The 15671-nt window shown below is 42.2% G+C and overlaps 1 protein-coding gene across 1 annotated transcript in view; it reads right to left on the bottom strand.

The window, feature by feature from the left end:
• Positions 1-1108: 1108 nt before the first annotated feature.
• Positions 1109-15671, bottom strand: part of ciita (class II, major histocompatibility complex, transactivator) — a 55145-nt gene continuing 40582 nt past the window's right edge. The window contains exons 13-22 of the mRNA XM_042317481.1: positions 14392-14820; positions 11334-11785; positions 8009-8188; positions 7771-7836; positions 6506-6586; positions 6318-6401; positions 4483-4566; positions 2861-2944; positions 2177-2260; positions 1109-1800 (exon numbers count right to left, since the gene is read on the bottom strand). Coding sequence (XP_042173415.1) covers positions 1725-1800; positions 2177-2260; positions 2861-2944; positions 4483-4566; positions 6318-6401; positions 6506-6586; positions 7771-7836; positions 8009-8188; positions 11334-11785; positions 14392-14820 — 1620 coding nt within the window. The 3' untranslated portion in view covers positions 1109-1724. The remainder of the gene's footprint in view (positions 1801-2176; positions 2261-2860; positions 2945-4482; positions 4567-6317; positions 6402-6505; positions 6587-7770; positions 7837-8008; positions 8189-11333; positions 11786-14391; positions 14821-15671) is intronic.

Here is a 15671-nt window from a genome sequence, read left to right as displayed (position 1 = left end):
ATCTCCTCTGGTTCTGGTTCTGTAGAGTAGTCAGGTCCAGTTCTATATTAACCATCTCCTCTGTCTATCTCTGGTTCTGGTTCTGTAGAGTAGTCAGGTCCAGTTCTATATTAACCATCTCCTCTGTCTATCTCTGGTTCTGGTTCTGTAGAGTAGTCAGGTCCAGTTCTATATTAACCATCTCCTCTGTCTATCTCTGGTTCTGGTTCTGTAGAGTAGTCAGGTCCAGTTCTATATTAACCATCTCCTCTGTCTATCTCTGGTTCTGGTTCAGTTCTCCAGTTCTATATTAACCATCTCCTCTGTCTATCTCTGGTTCTGGTTCTGTAGAGTAGTCAGGTCCAGTTCTATATTAACCATCTCCTCTGTCTATCTCTGGTTCTGGTTCTGTAGAGTAGTCAGGTCCAGTTCTATATTAACCATCTCCTCTGTCTATCTCTGGTTCTGGTTCTGTAGAGTAGTCAGGTCCAGTTCTATATTAACCATCTCCTCTGTCTATCTCTGGTTCTGGTTCTGTAGAGTAGTCAGGTCCAGTTCTATATTAACCATCTCCTCTGTCTATCTCTGGTTCTGGTTCTGTAGAGTAGTCAGGTCCAGTTCTATATTAACCACCTCCTCTGGTTCTGGTTCTGTAGAGTATTATTATTAACCATCTCCTCTGGTTCTGGTTCTGTAGAGTAGTCAGGTCCAGTTCTATATTAACCATCTCCTCTGTCTATCTCTGGTTCTGTAGAGTAGTCAGGTCCAGTTCTATATTAACCATCTCAAGTTTTATTTTTCAGTGCAAACTTAATAGAATGATCAGTACAGAAATGATCCACAGAACAGTATAAAACATAACAAATACATTCAAATGTCAGTGCAAAGAACAGTGTTGTTCTGGAACACAGAACAGAACAGTGGTGTCCTGGAACACAGAACAGTGTTGTCCTGGAACACAGAACAGAACAGTGGTGTCCAGGAACACAGTACAGTGGTGTCCTGGAACACAGAACAGAACAGTGGTGTCCTGGAACACAGAACAGTGTTGTCCTGGAACACAGAACAGTGGTGTCCTGGAACAGAACAGTGGTGTCCTGGAACACAGAACAGTGGTGTCCAGGACAGTGTGTGTCCTGGAACACAGAACAGAACAGTGGTGTCCTGGAACACAGAACAGTGGTGTCCTGGAACACAGAACAGTGGTGTCCTGGAACACAGAACAGTGGTGTCCTGGAACACAGAACAGTGGTGTCCTGGAACACAGTACAGTGGTGTCCTGGAACACAGTACAGTGGTGTCCTGGAACACAGTACAGTGGTGTCCTGGAACACAGAACAGTGGTGTCCAGGAACACAGAACAGTGGTGTCCTGGAACACAGAACAGTGGTGTCCTGGAACACAGAACAGTGGTGTCCAGGAACACAGAACAGTGGTGTCCTGGAACACAGTACAGTGGTGTCCAGGAACAGTACAACAGAACAATGTTCTTGAGCAGTTGTAACCTCTGGGGTTCTGTTAGAACAACATAACAATGTTCTAGAGCAGCTGTATCCTCTGGGGTTCTGTTAGAACAACAGAACAATGTTCTAGAGCAGCTGTATCCTCTGGGGTTCTGTTAGAACAACAGAACAATGTTCTAGAGCAGCTGTATCCTCTGGGGTTCTGTTAGAACAACATTAGAACAATGTTCTAGAGCAGCTGTATCCTCTGGGGTTCTGTTAGAACAACATTAGAACAATGTTCTAGAGCAGTTGTATCCGTGGGTCCTGTTGTTGCAGTCTCTCTAACACTCCGTAGGGAATACACACATTCCACATCCTGGAGAGAGAGAGGGGGAGGAGAGAGAGAGAGGGGGAGGAGAGAGAGAGAGAGAGAGAGAGAGAGAGAGAGAGAGAGAGAGAGAGAGAGAGAGAGAGAGAGAGAGAGAGAGAGAGAGAGAGAGAGAGAGAGAGAGAGAGAGAGAGAGAGAGAGAGAGAGAGAGAGACAGAGACAGAGACAGAGAGAGAGAGAGAGAGAGAGAGAGAGAGAGAGAAAATACAATGAAATATAAACCATCTCTGTTTCCATTTTTCCTTCTGTTCTACAGTGACTAGACTTCCTCCTAGACGTTATCGTGATTGTAATCGACTATTGATCAATGGGACTTCCTCCTCTATGTTATGGCGATGTGATTGTGTTCGATGAGTGTCCTACCCCAGACTCTTGATCCATGGACAGTCCCTCAGACTGGAAGCCAGACTCTGAGCTCCTAGGGCCGTGAAACTGTTGTACTTGACACTGCAGACAAAACACGGGGGAAACAATGAGTCGGACTGTAGTAGTGGTGAACAGTAGTGTGGCGACAGCTACTGATCCCATAGCAACAGGGGGTACTACATACACACTACCGTATCAATACTGCTGTGCTACTGCAGTAATGTGTTATATTACAGACTTACTGCTCTGCTACTGCAGTAATGTGTTATATTTCAGACTTACTGCAGTAATGTGTTATATTTCAGACTTACTGCTCTGCTACTGCAGTAATGTGTTATATTTCAGACTTACTGCTCTGCTACTGCAGTAATGTGTTATATTTCAGACTTACTGCTCTGCTACTGCAGTAATGTGTTATATTTCAGACTTACTGCTCTGCTACTGCAGTAATGTGTTATATTTCAGACTTACTGCTCTGCTACTGCAGTAATGTGTTATATTTCAGACTTACTGCTCTGCTACTGCAGTAATGTTTTATGTTTCAGACTTACTGCTCTGCTACTGCAGTAATGTTTTATGTTTCAGACTTACTGCATTATTACTGCAGTCATGTTTTATAATTCTGCAGTATAGTTTTATAATTCAGATTTACTGCAGTATAGTTTTATAATTAAAACTTACTCCAGGTCACTGAGTGATGTCATCTGAGGTAAAACAGCAGCCAGACTCTCAGCACCCCCGTCAGATATCACATTACTGTACAGACTGGAGAATATACGGGATTAGACCATCAGATTACAGACTGGAGAATAGACGGGATTAGACCATCAGATTACAGACTGGAGAATAGACGGGATTAGACCATCAGATTACAGACTGGAGAATATACGGGATTAGACCATCAGATTACAGACTGGAGAATAGACGGGATTAGACCATTCAGATTACAGACTGGAGAATATACGGGATTAGACCATCAGATTACAGACTGGAGAATAGACAGGGATTAGACCGTTCAGATTACAGACTGGAGAATAGACTGGATTAGACCATCAGATTACAGACTGGAGAATAGACAGGATTAGACCATCAGATTACAGACTGGAGAATAGACAGACTGGAGACTGGAGAATAGACGGGATTAGACCATCAGATTACAGACTGGAGAATAGACGGATTAGACCATCAGATTACAGACTGGAGAATAGACAGGATTAGACCATCAGATTACAGACTGGAGAATAGACGGGATTAGACCATCAGATTACAGACTGGACAATAGACGGGATTAGACCATCAGATTACAGACTGGACAATAGACGGGATTAGACCATCAGATTACAGACTGGAGAATAGACGGGATTAGACCATCAGATTACAGACTGGAGAATAGACGACCATCAGATTACAGACTGGAGAATAGACAGGGATTAGACCATCAGATTACAGACTGGACAATAGACGGGATTACACCATCAGATTACAGACTGGAGAAAATAGACGGGATTAGACCATCAGATTACAGACTGGACAATATATGGGATTAGACCATTCAGATTATTAGACCATCAGATTACAGACTGGATTAGACCATCAGATTACAGACTGGAGAATAGACTGGATTAGACCATCAGATTACAGACTGGAGAATAGACGGGATTAGACCATCAGATTACAGACTGGAGAATAGACGGGATTAGACCATCAGATTACAGACTGGAGAATAGACGGGATTAGACCATCAGATTACAGACTGGAGAATAGACGGGATTAGACCATCAGATTACAGACTGGAGAATAGACAGGATTAGACCATCAGATTACAGACTGGAGAATAGACAGGATTAGACCATCAGATTACAGACTGGAGAATAGACGGGATTAGACCATCAGATTACAGACTGGAGAATAGACGGGATTAGACCATCAGATTACAGACTGGAGAATAGACAATAGATCAGATTACAGACTGGAGGATTAGACCATCAGATTACAGACTGGAGAATAGACGGGATTAGACCATCAGATTACAGACTGGAGAATAGACAGACCATCAGATTACAGACTGGAGAATGGGATTAGACCATCAGATTACAGACTGGACAATAGACGGGATTAGACCATCAGATTACAGACTGGAGAATAGACTGGATTAGACCATCAGATTACAGACTGGAGAATAGACAAGACCATCAGATTACAAGGTGTGTGTGTGTGTGACCATCAGATGTGTGTGTGTGTGTGTGTGTGTGTGTGTGTGTGTGTGTGTGTGTGTGTGTGTGTGTGTGTGTGTGTGTGTGTACCTGAGACAGTGCAGTGAGGGGAGGGTAGACAGAGCAGGAGCCAGACTCCCTATTCCCTGGTCTCCTATACAGTTCTGGGACAGACTGAGAGAAGAAAAGAGAAGAGAAGAGAAGAGAGGAGGGGAAAGGAGAGGAAAGGAGGAGAAAGAGGAGGAGAGGAGGGGAGGAGAAAGGGGAGGAGAGGAGGGGAGGGAAGAGAAGAAGAGGGGAGGAGAAAGGAAAGAAGGGGAGGAGAGGAGAGGAGGAGAAAGGAGAGAAGGGGAGGAGAAAGGAGAGGAGGAGGGGAGAAAGGAGAGAAGGGGAGGAGAAAGGAGAGAAGGGGAAGAGAAAGGAGAGGAGGAGGGGAGAAAGGAGAGGAGGGGAGAAAGGAGAGGAGGGAAGAGAAGAAGAGAGGAGGGGAGGAAAGGAGGAGAGTGGGGAGAAAGGAGGAGGGGCGGAGAGGAGGAGAGTGGGGAGAAGAGGAAGAGAGAGGAGAAAAGAAGAGAGGAGGGGAGAAGAAGAGAGGAGGGGAGGAGAAAGGAAAGGAGGGGAGAGGAGGAGAGAGGAGGAGAGACCATAAACATTGTTAACAAAAGCACAGTACCTGACTGAATGATAGTGCAGATAGATATTATCTAGGGCAGAGGTCTCCAACCTTTTCTGGGTCATAATGACCCCAGAGATCTACAGATAGATATTATCTAGAGAGCTCAGTGACGGACAGGTTGATCTAGAGACAAGAGAGCTCAGTGATGGACAGGTTGATGGTTGATCTAGAGACAAGAGAGCTCAGTGATGGAGAGGTTGATCTAGAGAGTAAAGGGCTCAGTGATGGACAGGTTGATCTAGAGAGTAGAGAGCTCAGTGATGAACAGGTTGATGGTTGATCTAGAGAGTAGAGAGCTCAGTGATGGACAGGTTGATCTAGAGAGTAGAGAGCTCAGTGATGGACAGGTTGATCTAGAGAGTAGAGAGCTCAGTGATGAACAGGTTGATGGTTGATCTAGAGAGTAGAGAGCTCAGTGATGGACAGGTTGATCTAGAGAGTAGAGAGCTCAGTGATGAACTGGTGGTGATCTAGGTTGATCTAGAGGTTGAGAATAGAGAGCTCAGTGATGAACAGGTTGATCTAGAGACTAGAGAGCTCAGTGATGGACAGGTTGATCTAGAGAGTAGAGAGCTCAGTGATGAACAGGTTGATGGTTGATCTAGAGAGTAGAGAGCTCAGTGATGGACAGGTTGATCTAGAGAGTAGAGAGCTCAGTGATGAACTGGTTGATGGTTGATCTAGAGAGTAGAGAGCTCAGTGATGAACAGGTTGATCTAGAATAGAGAGCTCAGTGAAGAACAGGTTGATCTAGAGACTAGAGAGCTCAGTGATGAACAGGTTGACCTAGAGACTAGAGAGCTCAGTGATGAACAGGTTGATCTAGAGACTAGAGAGCTCAGTGATGAACAGGTTGATCTAGAGTAGAGAGCTCAGTGATGGACAGGTTGATCTAGACTAGAGAGCTCAGTGATGAACAGGTTGATCTAGAGACTAGAGAGCTCAGTGATGAACAGGTTGATCTAGAGTCTAGAGAGCTCAGTGATGAACAGGTTGATCTAGACAGTAGAGAGCTCAGTGATGAACAGGTTGATCTAGAGACTAGAGAGCTCAGTGATGAACAGGTTGATCTAGACAGTAGAGAGCTCAGTGATGAACAGGTTGATCTAGACAGTAGAGAGCTCAGTGATGGACAGGTTGATCTAGACAGTAGAGAGCTCAGTGATGGACAGGTTGATCTAGACAGTAGAGAGCTCAGTGATGGACAGGTTGATCTAGAGAGTAGAGAGCTCAGTGTGAGGTTTCTTACTTGATAATCTGCAGAGAGGAGAGAGACAGCACAGCTCCAGCCAGCCCCTCAGCCCCACTGTCCCCCAGTTTACTGTTCTCCAGACTGGGTGAGGGAGACAGAGAGATTAGGGAGACAGAGAGATTAGACCGACAGCGTAATAAAGTGAAAGCCGTTGTCCCATGGTCCATCAGTAGAGCGCTACTTACTCCAGGTGATGTAGACTGTGCAGGGCTGGCAGCAGCTCCAGGAGTTTAGGGAGCGCCAGAGGACCATTCACTGGCCCCAGCCTGTACACACACACAAACACACTTTCTCAAACCAGTGGTAACTCTTGACTTATTACCTAGTCAGAGTGGTAACTCTTGACTTATTACCTAGTCAGAGTGGTAACTCTTGACTTATTACCTAGTCAAACCAGTAGTAACTCTTGACTTATTACCCAGTCAGAGTGGTAATTCTTGACTTATTACCTAGTCAGAGTGGTAACTCTTGACTTATTACCCAGTCAGAGTAGTAACTCTTGACTTATTACCTAGTCAAACCAGTGGTAACTCTTGACTTATTACCTAGTCAGAGTGGTAACTCTTGACTTATTACCCAGTCAGAGTAGTAACTCTTGACTTATTACCCAGTCAGAGTGGTAACTCTTGACTTATTACCCAGTCAGAGTAGTAACTCTTGACTTATTACCTAGTCAAACCAGTGGTAACTCTTGACTTATTACCCAGTCAGAGTGGTAACGCTTGACTTATTACCTAGTCAAACCAGTGGTAACTCTTGACTTATTACCTAGTCAGAGTGGTAACTCTTGACTTATTACCTAGTCAGAGTGGTAACTCTTGACTTATTACCTAGTCAGAGTGGTAACTCTTGACTTATTACCCAGTCAGAGTGGTAACTCTTGACTTATTACCTAGTCAGAGTGGTAACGCTTGACTTATTACCTAGTCAGAGTGGTAACTCTTGACTTATTACCCAGTCAGAGTAGTAACTCTTGACTTATTACCCAGTCAGAGTAGTAACTCTTGACTTATTACCTAGTCAAATCAAAGTGTATTGACTTATTACCTAGTCAAATCAAAGTGTATTGACTTATTACCTAGTCAAATCAAAGTGTATTGACTTATTACCTAGTCAAATCAAAGTGTATTGACTTATTACCTAGTCAAATCAAAGTGTATTGACTTATTACCTAGTCAAATTAAAGTGTATTGACTTATTACCTAGTCAAATTAAAGTGTATTGACTTATTACCTAGTCAAATCAAAGTGTATTGACTTATTACCTAGTCAAATTAAAGTGTATTGACTTATTACCTAGTCAAATTAAAGTGTATTGACTTATTACCTAGTCAAATCAAAGTGTATTGACTTATTACCTAGTCAAATTAAAGTGTATTGACTTATTACCTAGTCAAATTAAAGTGTATTGACTTATTACCTAGTGATAGTGGTTGAATAATGACACTCACTCAAACTCCAGCTTGTGAAGATCTCTGACTGCAGGAAGACCCTCCCCCAAGACACCATCTGATTGGCTGAAATGATGACGGACACATCACAATGGCTTTGAACATACCAGTATGCATATATATATGTGTGTGTGTGTGTGTGTGTGTGTGTGTGTGTGTGTGTGTGTGTGTGTGTGTGTGTGTGTGTGTGTGTGTGTGTGTGTGTGTGTGTGTGTGTGTGTGTGCTGTATTGGTGTACCTCTCAGACAGTCTCCTGCTTGTGTGTATGTTGACCAGTGTGGACAGGTGTTGGACATGGGACACCTGTGTGGCTCTGAAAGGGTTAAGGGTCAACTTGGACACAACCGCTTTCAGAAGCTCCTCCTCCCCACTCTGCTCTAGCTCCTCCCACAGAGTGATGGTGTCAGCGATACACGCCCTGGGACGGACACACACACACACACGCTAGAGTCATGTTCAAAACACACAGATCAGAAAACTAAATGTGCATGACAAAGTTCTACATACAGTAGAGTGAGAACATCAGATCTATACTGTTGTAGATCTATACTGTAACAGATCTATACTGTAACAGATCTATACTGTTCTAGATATATTCTGTTCTAGATCTATACTGTAACAGATCTATACTGTTGTAGATCTATACTGTAACAGATCTATACTGTTCTAGATCTATACTGTAACAGATCTATACTGTTGTAGATCTATACTGTAACAGATCTATACTGTTCTAGATCTATACTGTTCTAGATCTATACTGTAACAGATCTATACTGTTATAGATCTATACTGTTCTAGATCTATACTGTAACAGATCTATACTGTTCTAGATCTATACTGTTCTAGATCTATACTGTAACAGATCTATACTGTTCTAGATCTAGATCTATTCTGTTCTAGATCTATACTGTAACAGATCTATACTGTTCTAGATCTATACTGTTCTAGATCTATACTGTAACAGATCTATACTGTTCTAGATCTATACTGTAACAGATCTATACTGTAACAGATCTATACTGTTCTAGATCTATACTGTAACAGATCTATACTGTAACAGATCTATACTGTTGCTAGATCTATACTGTAACAGATCTATACTGTAACAGATCTATACTGTTGTAGATCTATACTGTTGTAGATCTATACTGTAACAGATCTATACTGTTCTAGATCTATACTGTTGTAGATCTATACTGTAACAGATCTATACTGTTCTAGATCTATACTGTTCTAGATCTATACTGTTGTAGATCTATACTGTAACAGATCTATACTGTTCTAGATCTATACTGTTGTAGATCTATACTGTAACAGATCTATACTGTTCTAGATCTATACTGTTGTAGATCTATACTGTGACAGATTTTTACTGTTCTAGATTTGTTAAAAAAGTTTGAAATATACTGTAACAAATGTCTGTTCTAGATCTATTGTGTTCTAGATCTATTCTTCACAAAAAATACAGTTTTATATCTTTATGTTTGAAGCCTATACTGTTCTAGATCTAAACTTAACAGATCTATACTGTTCTAGATATACTGTAACAGATCTATACTGTAACAGATATATACTGTAACAGATCTATACTGTTCTAGATATATACTGTAACAGATCTATACTGTTCTAGATATATACTGTAACAGATCTATACTGTAACAGATCTATACTGTTCTAGATCTATACTGTAACAGATCTATACTGTTCTAGATCTATACTGTAACAGATCTATACTGTTCTAGATCTATACTGTAACAGATCTATACTGTAACAGATCTATACTGTAACAGATCTATACTGTTCTAGATCTATACTGTTCTAGATCTATACTGTAACAGATCTATACTGTTCTAGATCTATACTGTTCTAGATCTATACTGTAACAGATCTATACTGTTCTAGATCTATACTGTTCTAGATCTATACTGTAACAGATCTATACTGTTCTAGATCTATTCTGTTCTAGATCTATACTGTAACAGATATATACTGTTCTAGATCTATACTGTAACAGATCTATACTGTAACAGATATATACTGTTCTAGATCTATACTGTAACAGATCTATACTGTAACAGATATATACTGTTCTAGATCTATACTGTTCTAGATCTACACTGTAACAGATATATACTGTTCTAGATCTATACTGTTCTAGATCTATACTGTAACAGATATATACTGTTCTAGATCTATACTGTTCTAGATCTATACTGTTCTAGATATATACTGTAACAGATCTATACTGTTCTAGATATATACTGTAACAGATCTATACTGTTCTAGATATACTGTAACAGATATATACTGTTCTAGATCTGTACTGTTCTAGATCTATACACGCCCAATTTTTCAGTTTTTGATTTGTTAAAAAAGTTTGAAATATCCAATAAATGTCGTTCCACTTCATGATTGTGTCCCACTTGTTGTTGATTCTTCACAAAAAAATACAGTTTTATATCTTTATGTTTGAAGCCTGAAATGTGGCAAAAGGTCGCAAAGTTCAAGGGGGCCGAATACTTTCGCAAGGCACTGTATATACTGTAACAGATCTATACTGTAACAGATCTATACTGTAACAGATCTATACCGTTCTAAATATATACTGTAACAGATCTATACTGTTCTAGATCTATACTGTAACAGATCTATACTGTAACAGATCTATACTGTTCTAGATCTATACTGTAACAGATCTATACTGTTCTAGATCTATACTGTAACAGATCTATACTGTTCTAGATCTATACTGTAACAGATCTATACTGTAACAGATCTATACTGTAACAGATCTATACTGTAACAGATCTATACTGTAACAGATCTATACTGTTCTAGCTCTATACTGTAACAGATCTATACTGTTCTAGATCTATACTGTAACAGATCTATACTGTTCTAGATCTATACTGTAACAGATCTATACTGTTCTAGATCTATACTGTAACAGATCTATACTGTAACAGATCTATAATGTTCTAGATAGATACTGTAACAGATCTATACTTTAACAGATCTATACTGTAGCAGATCTATACTGTTCTAGATCTATACTGTAACAGATCTATACTGTTCTAGATCTATACTGTAACAGATCTATACTGTTCTAGATAGATACTGTAACAGATCTACACTGTAACAGATCTATACTGTAACAGATCTATACTGTTCTAGATCTACACTGTAACAGATCTATACTGTTCTAGATCTATACTGTAACAGATCTATACTGTAACAGATCTATACTGTAACAGATCTGTACTGTTCTAGATCTATACTGTAACAGATACATACTGTTCTAGATATATAATGTAACAGATCTATACTGTTCTAGATCTATACTGTTCTAGATCTACACTGTAACAGATCTGTACTGTTCTAGATCTATACTGTAACAGATCTGTACTGTTCTAGATCTACACTGTAACAGATCTATACTGTTCTAGATATACACTGTAACAGATCTATACTGTTCTAGATCTACACTGTAACAGATCTATACTGTTCTAGATATACACTGTAAGAGATCTGTAGCAGGTCTATCAGTGTAACAGTACCAGTACCTGTATGAGTGTATGTTGTTGAGACCCGTCAGTAGTTTTAATCCTGTCATCCTCAGTCCTGTGTCCTCCAGCCCCAGACAGAACCTCCTCCTCAGCGTTCTACACTGGTCCAAAAGGTTCCACACTACGAAGGCATCGGCGGGGCACAGCGGAACCCCTTGGAACGACAGAACCTCGGGAAGGTTCCGTACCAGGTGCCTGACCAAGCGGATGTCGCCTGTCTCGTAAACGCAGTGACACGCTTCCAGGAGCCGGGCGGGGCTCAGGTCGCCATGGTGAAGGTTCTCCAGGTGTGATATCACAGCGGCTCGCTTGGCCGCCACCACTTTCATGGCGCCGGTATCCAGGGTGGCCAGATCCCGGAGTTCCGCATTGTTCCGGAAAAGCAGCCCGACAGCGAATCGCTGAGCAAGGTCCAGACACTCTCCCTGAGGCCGTCGCCTCCCCCTGGGCTGCAGAGTAGAGTAGAGTAGAGTAGAACAGAGTAGAATAGAGTAGAACAGAGTTGAGTAGAATAGAGTTGAGTAGAATAGAGTAGAGTAGAACAGAGTAGAGTAGAACAGAGCAGAACAGAGTAGAGTAGAATAGAGTAGAACAGAGTAGAGTAGAACAGAGTAGAGTAGAACAGAGTAGAATGGAACAGAGTAGAGTAGAACAGAGTAGAGTAGAACAGAGTAGAATGGAACAGAGTAGAATAGAGTAGAACAGAGTAGAGTAGAACAGAGTAGAGTAGAACAGAGTAGAATAGAACAGAGTAGAGTAGAGTAGAACAGAGTAGAGTAGAATAGAGTAGAACAGAGTAGAGTAGAACAGAGTAGAGTAGAACAGAGTAGAATGGAACAGAGTAGAATAGAGTAGAACAGAGTAGAGTAGAATAGAGTAGAACAGAGTAGAGTAGAACAGAGTAGAACAGAGTAGAATAGAACAGAGTAGAACAGAGTAGAGTAGAACAGAGTAGAGTAGAACAGAGTAGAGTAGAACAGAGTAGAGTAGAAGAACAGAGTAGAGTAGAGTAGAACAGAGTAGAGTAGAACAGAGTAGAGTAGAACAGAGTAGAGTAGAATAGAGTAGAACAGAGTAGAATAGAGTAGAATAGAGTAGAATAGAGTAGAATAGAGTAGAACAGAGTAGAACAGAATAGAGTAGAGTAGAGTAGAACAGAGTAGAGTAGAACAGAGTAGAGTAGAACAGAGTAGAGTAGAACAGAGTAGAGTAGAATAGAGTAGAATAGAGTAGAGTAGAGTAGAATAGAGTAGAACAGAGTAGAGTAGAGTAGAATAGAGTAGAACAGAGTAGAGTAGAACAGAGTAGAGTAGAACAGAGTAGAGTAGAACAGAGTAGAGTAGAATAGAGTAGAACAGAGTAGAGTAGAACAGAGTAGAGTAGAATAGAGTAGAACAGAGTAGAGTAGAATAGAGTAGAGTAGAAGAACAGAGTAGAGTAGAACAGAGTAGAGTAGAACAGAGTAGAATAGAGTAGAGTAAAACAGAGTAGAATAGAGTAGAGTAGAGTATAATAGAGTAGAACAGAGTAGAGTAGAACAGAGTAGAGTAGAATGGAGTAGAACAGAGTAGAGTAGAACAGAGTAGAACAGAATAGAGTAGAACAGAGTAGAGTAGAACAGAGGTAGAACAGAATAGAGTAGAATAGAGTAGAGTAGAATAGAATAGAATAGAATAGAACAGAGTAGAGTAGAACAGAGTAGAGTAGAACAGAGTAGAGTAGAACAGAGTAGAGTAGAATAGAGTAGAATAGAGTAGAGTAGAACAGAGTAGAGTAGAATAGAGTAGAACAGAGTAGAGTAGAACAGAGTAGAGTAGAACAGAGTAGAACAGAGTAGAGTAGAATAGAGTAGAGTAGAGTAGAATAGAGTAGAACAGAGTAGAGTAGAACAGAGTAGAGTAGAATGGAGTAGAACAGAGTAGAGTAGAATGGAGTAGAACAGAGTAGAGTAGAACAGAGTAGAGTAGAACAGAGTAGAGTAGAATAGAATAGAATAGAATAGAATAGAGTAGAATAGAATAGAGTAGAACAGAGTAGAGTAGAACAGAGTAGAGTAGAACAGGGTAGAGTAGAACAGAGTAGAACAGGGTAGAGTAGAACAGAGTAGAACAGGGTAGAGTAGAACAGAGTAGAACAGGGCAGAGTAGAACAGAGTAGAGTAGAATAGAATAGAGTAGAATAGAATAGAGTAGAACAGAGTAGAGTAGAACAGGGTAGAGTAGAACAGAGTAGAACAGGGTAGAGTAGAACAGAGTAGAACAGGGTAGAGTAGAACAGAGTAGAACAGGGTAGAGTAGAACAGAGTAGAACAGGGTAGAGTAGAACAGAGTAGAACAGGGTAGAGTAGAACAGAGTAGAACAGGGTAGAGTAGAACAGAGTAGAACAGGGCAGAGTAGAACAGGGCAGAGTAGAACAGAGTAGAGTAGAACAGAGTAGAACAGGGTAGAGTAGAACAGAGTAGAACAGGGTAGAACAGGGCAGAGTAGAACAGAGTAGAGTAGAATAGAATAGAATAGAGTAGAACAGAGTAGAGTAGAACAGAGCAGAACAGAGTAGAGTAGAACAGAGTAGAGTAGAATAGAGTAGAATAGAACAGAGTAGAGTAGAATAGAGTAGAGTAGAACAGAGTAGAGTAGAATAGAGTAGAATAGAGTAGAACAGAGTAGAGTAGAATAGAGTAGAATAGAGTAGAACAGAGTAGAGTAGAATAGAGTAGAGTAGAATAGAACAGAGTAGAGTAGAACAGAGTAGAATAGAGTAGAATAGAGTAGAACAAAGTAGAGTAGAATAGAGTAGAACAGAGTAGAGTAGAACAGAGACAGGAGTACATTTACACGTTAGTCATTTGGCAGACACTCTTATCCAGAGCCACTTCCTGTCAGTACATTCATCTTCAGGAAGCTGTGAGGAACAACCACTTATCACAGACATAGAAAGGAACCATTTCCCTCAATAATCAGCAGAGTCCGAGCTAGAAGGAGGTGCTGGTTCAGGTCATAGTCTACAGAGGGACATATGTACAGACAGAGTTTCAATAGAAAACAGTCATTCTACCTGTGGTAGTATCTGGGCCAGCAGAGCGCGGTCAGACACACAGCTGGAGACGGACAGGTGGGCCCCGCCCAGGAAGCTTTGCAGGAAAGGGTGGGCCCAGGACAGGATGTTGTCGGAACTCACGCCGCCACCGTCACCATCTCTGCCCTGCTCCCCCCTCAGACAGTGAGAATGGACCAGTCCAGTCCTCAGGCCAAACAACCGCAGCTTGACATAGACGGTATTGTCCAGAGTCAGGGTCAGGAGAGATGAATGACCTTTAACCCCCTGCCAAGCCAGACCGCTCAACTCTGACAGAACACACCTGTTCTCTTCCTCTCTCTCTTCCTCTCTCTCTTCCTCTCCCTCCTCCCCCTCTCTCTCTTCCTCCTCCCTCTTCTCCTCTCTCTCTTTCTCTCCCTCCTCCCTCTCTCTCTCTTCCTCCTCCCTCTCTCTCACTTCCTCTTCCCTCTTCTCCTCTCTCTCTTCCTCTCCCTCCTCCCTCTCTCTCTCTTCCTCCTCCCTCTTCTCCTCTCTCTCTTTCTCTCCCTCCTCCCTCTCTCTCTCTTCCTCCTCCCTCTTCTCCTCTCTCCCTTTCTCTCTCTCCTCCCTCTCTTCCTCCTCTCTCGTCTCTATCCTCCTCTTCTCGTCTTCTAATTGATTTTGGGATTGAGTGTGAGAGCGAGTGCGGATGTGTGTTCGTGTCCAGTTGCGTGTGTGTTTCAGGACGTGGTTTTGACTGTGTTTCAGGGTGTGAGTGTGTGCCTGGGTTAGAGTTTGAGGTAGGGTTTGACAGCGTGTGTGTTTCAGGGTGTGAGTGTGTGCCTGGGTTTGAGTTTGGGGTAGGGTTTGACAGCGTGTGTGTTTCCGGGTGTGTCGTCTCATCTTTAGTAGCAACACCCTGTAACACAGTCCAGTCAGCGTGGAGGGGAGTGGCTCCGAAACATCCCAGTGTTCTAGAAGCAGACAGACCATGTGACACAGAGCTGGGTTCCAACACACAGACAGAAGGTACGGCTGGCTGTGGAGCCTGGTGAGGGCTAGGACTGGGACTGGGACTGGGACTGGGACTGGGACTGGGACTGAGGCTGAGCCTGAGGTTGGGACTGGGACTGGGGTTGGGACTGAGGCTGGGACTGGGACTGGGGCTAGGACTGGGACTGGGACTGGGACTGGGACTGAGGCTGAGGCTGAGGTTGGGACTGGGACTGGGACTGAGGCTGAGGCTGGGACTGGGACTGAGGCTGAGGTTGGGACTGGGACTGCACTGAGTTGGGACTGGGACTGGGACTGGGACTGGG

The sequence above is a fragment of the Oncorhynchus tshawytscha genome, unplaced genomic scaffold (assembly GCF_018296145.1).
Source record: "Oncorhynchus tshawytscha isolate Ot180627B unplaced genomic scaffold, Otsh_v2.0 Un_contig_2949_pilon_pilon, whole genome shotgun sequence".
Classification (NCBI taxonomy): domain Eukaryota; kingdom Metazoa; phylum Chordata; class Actinopteri; order Salmoniformes; family Salmonidae; genus Oncorhynchus; species Oncorhynchus tshawytscha.
The sequence above is the reverse complement of the archived record's forward strand: the minus strand, read 5'-3'. Positions and strand labels throughout refer to the sequence as shown.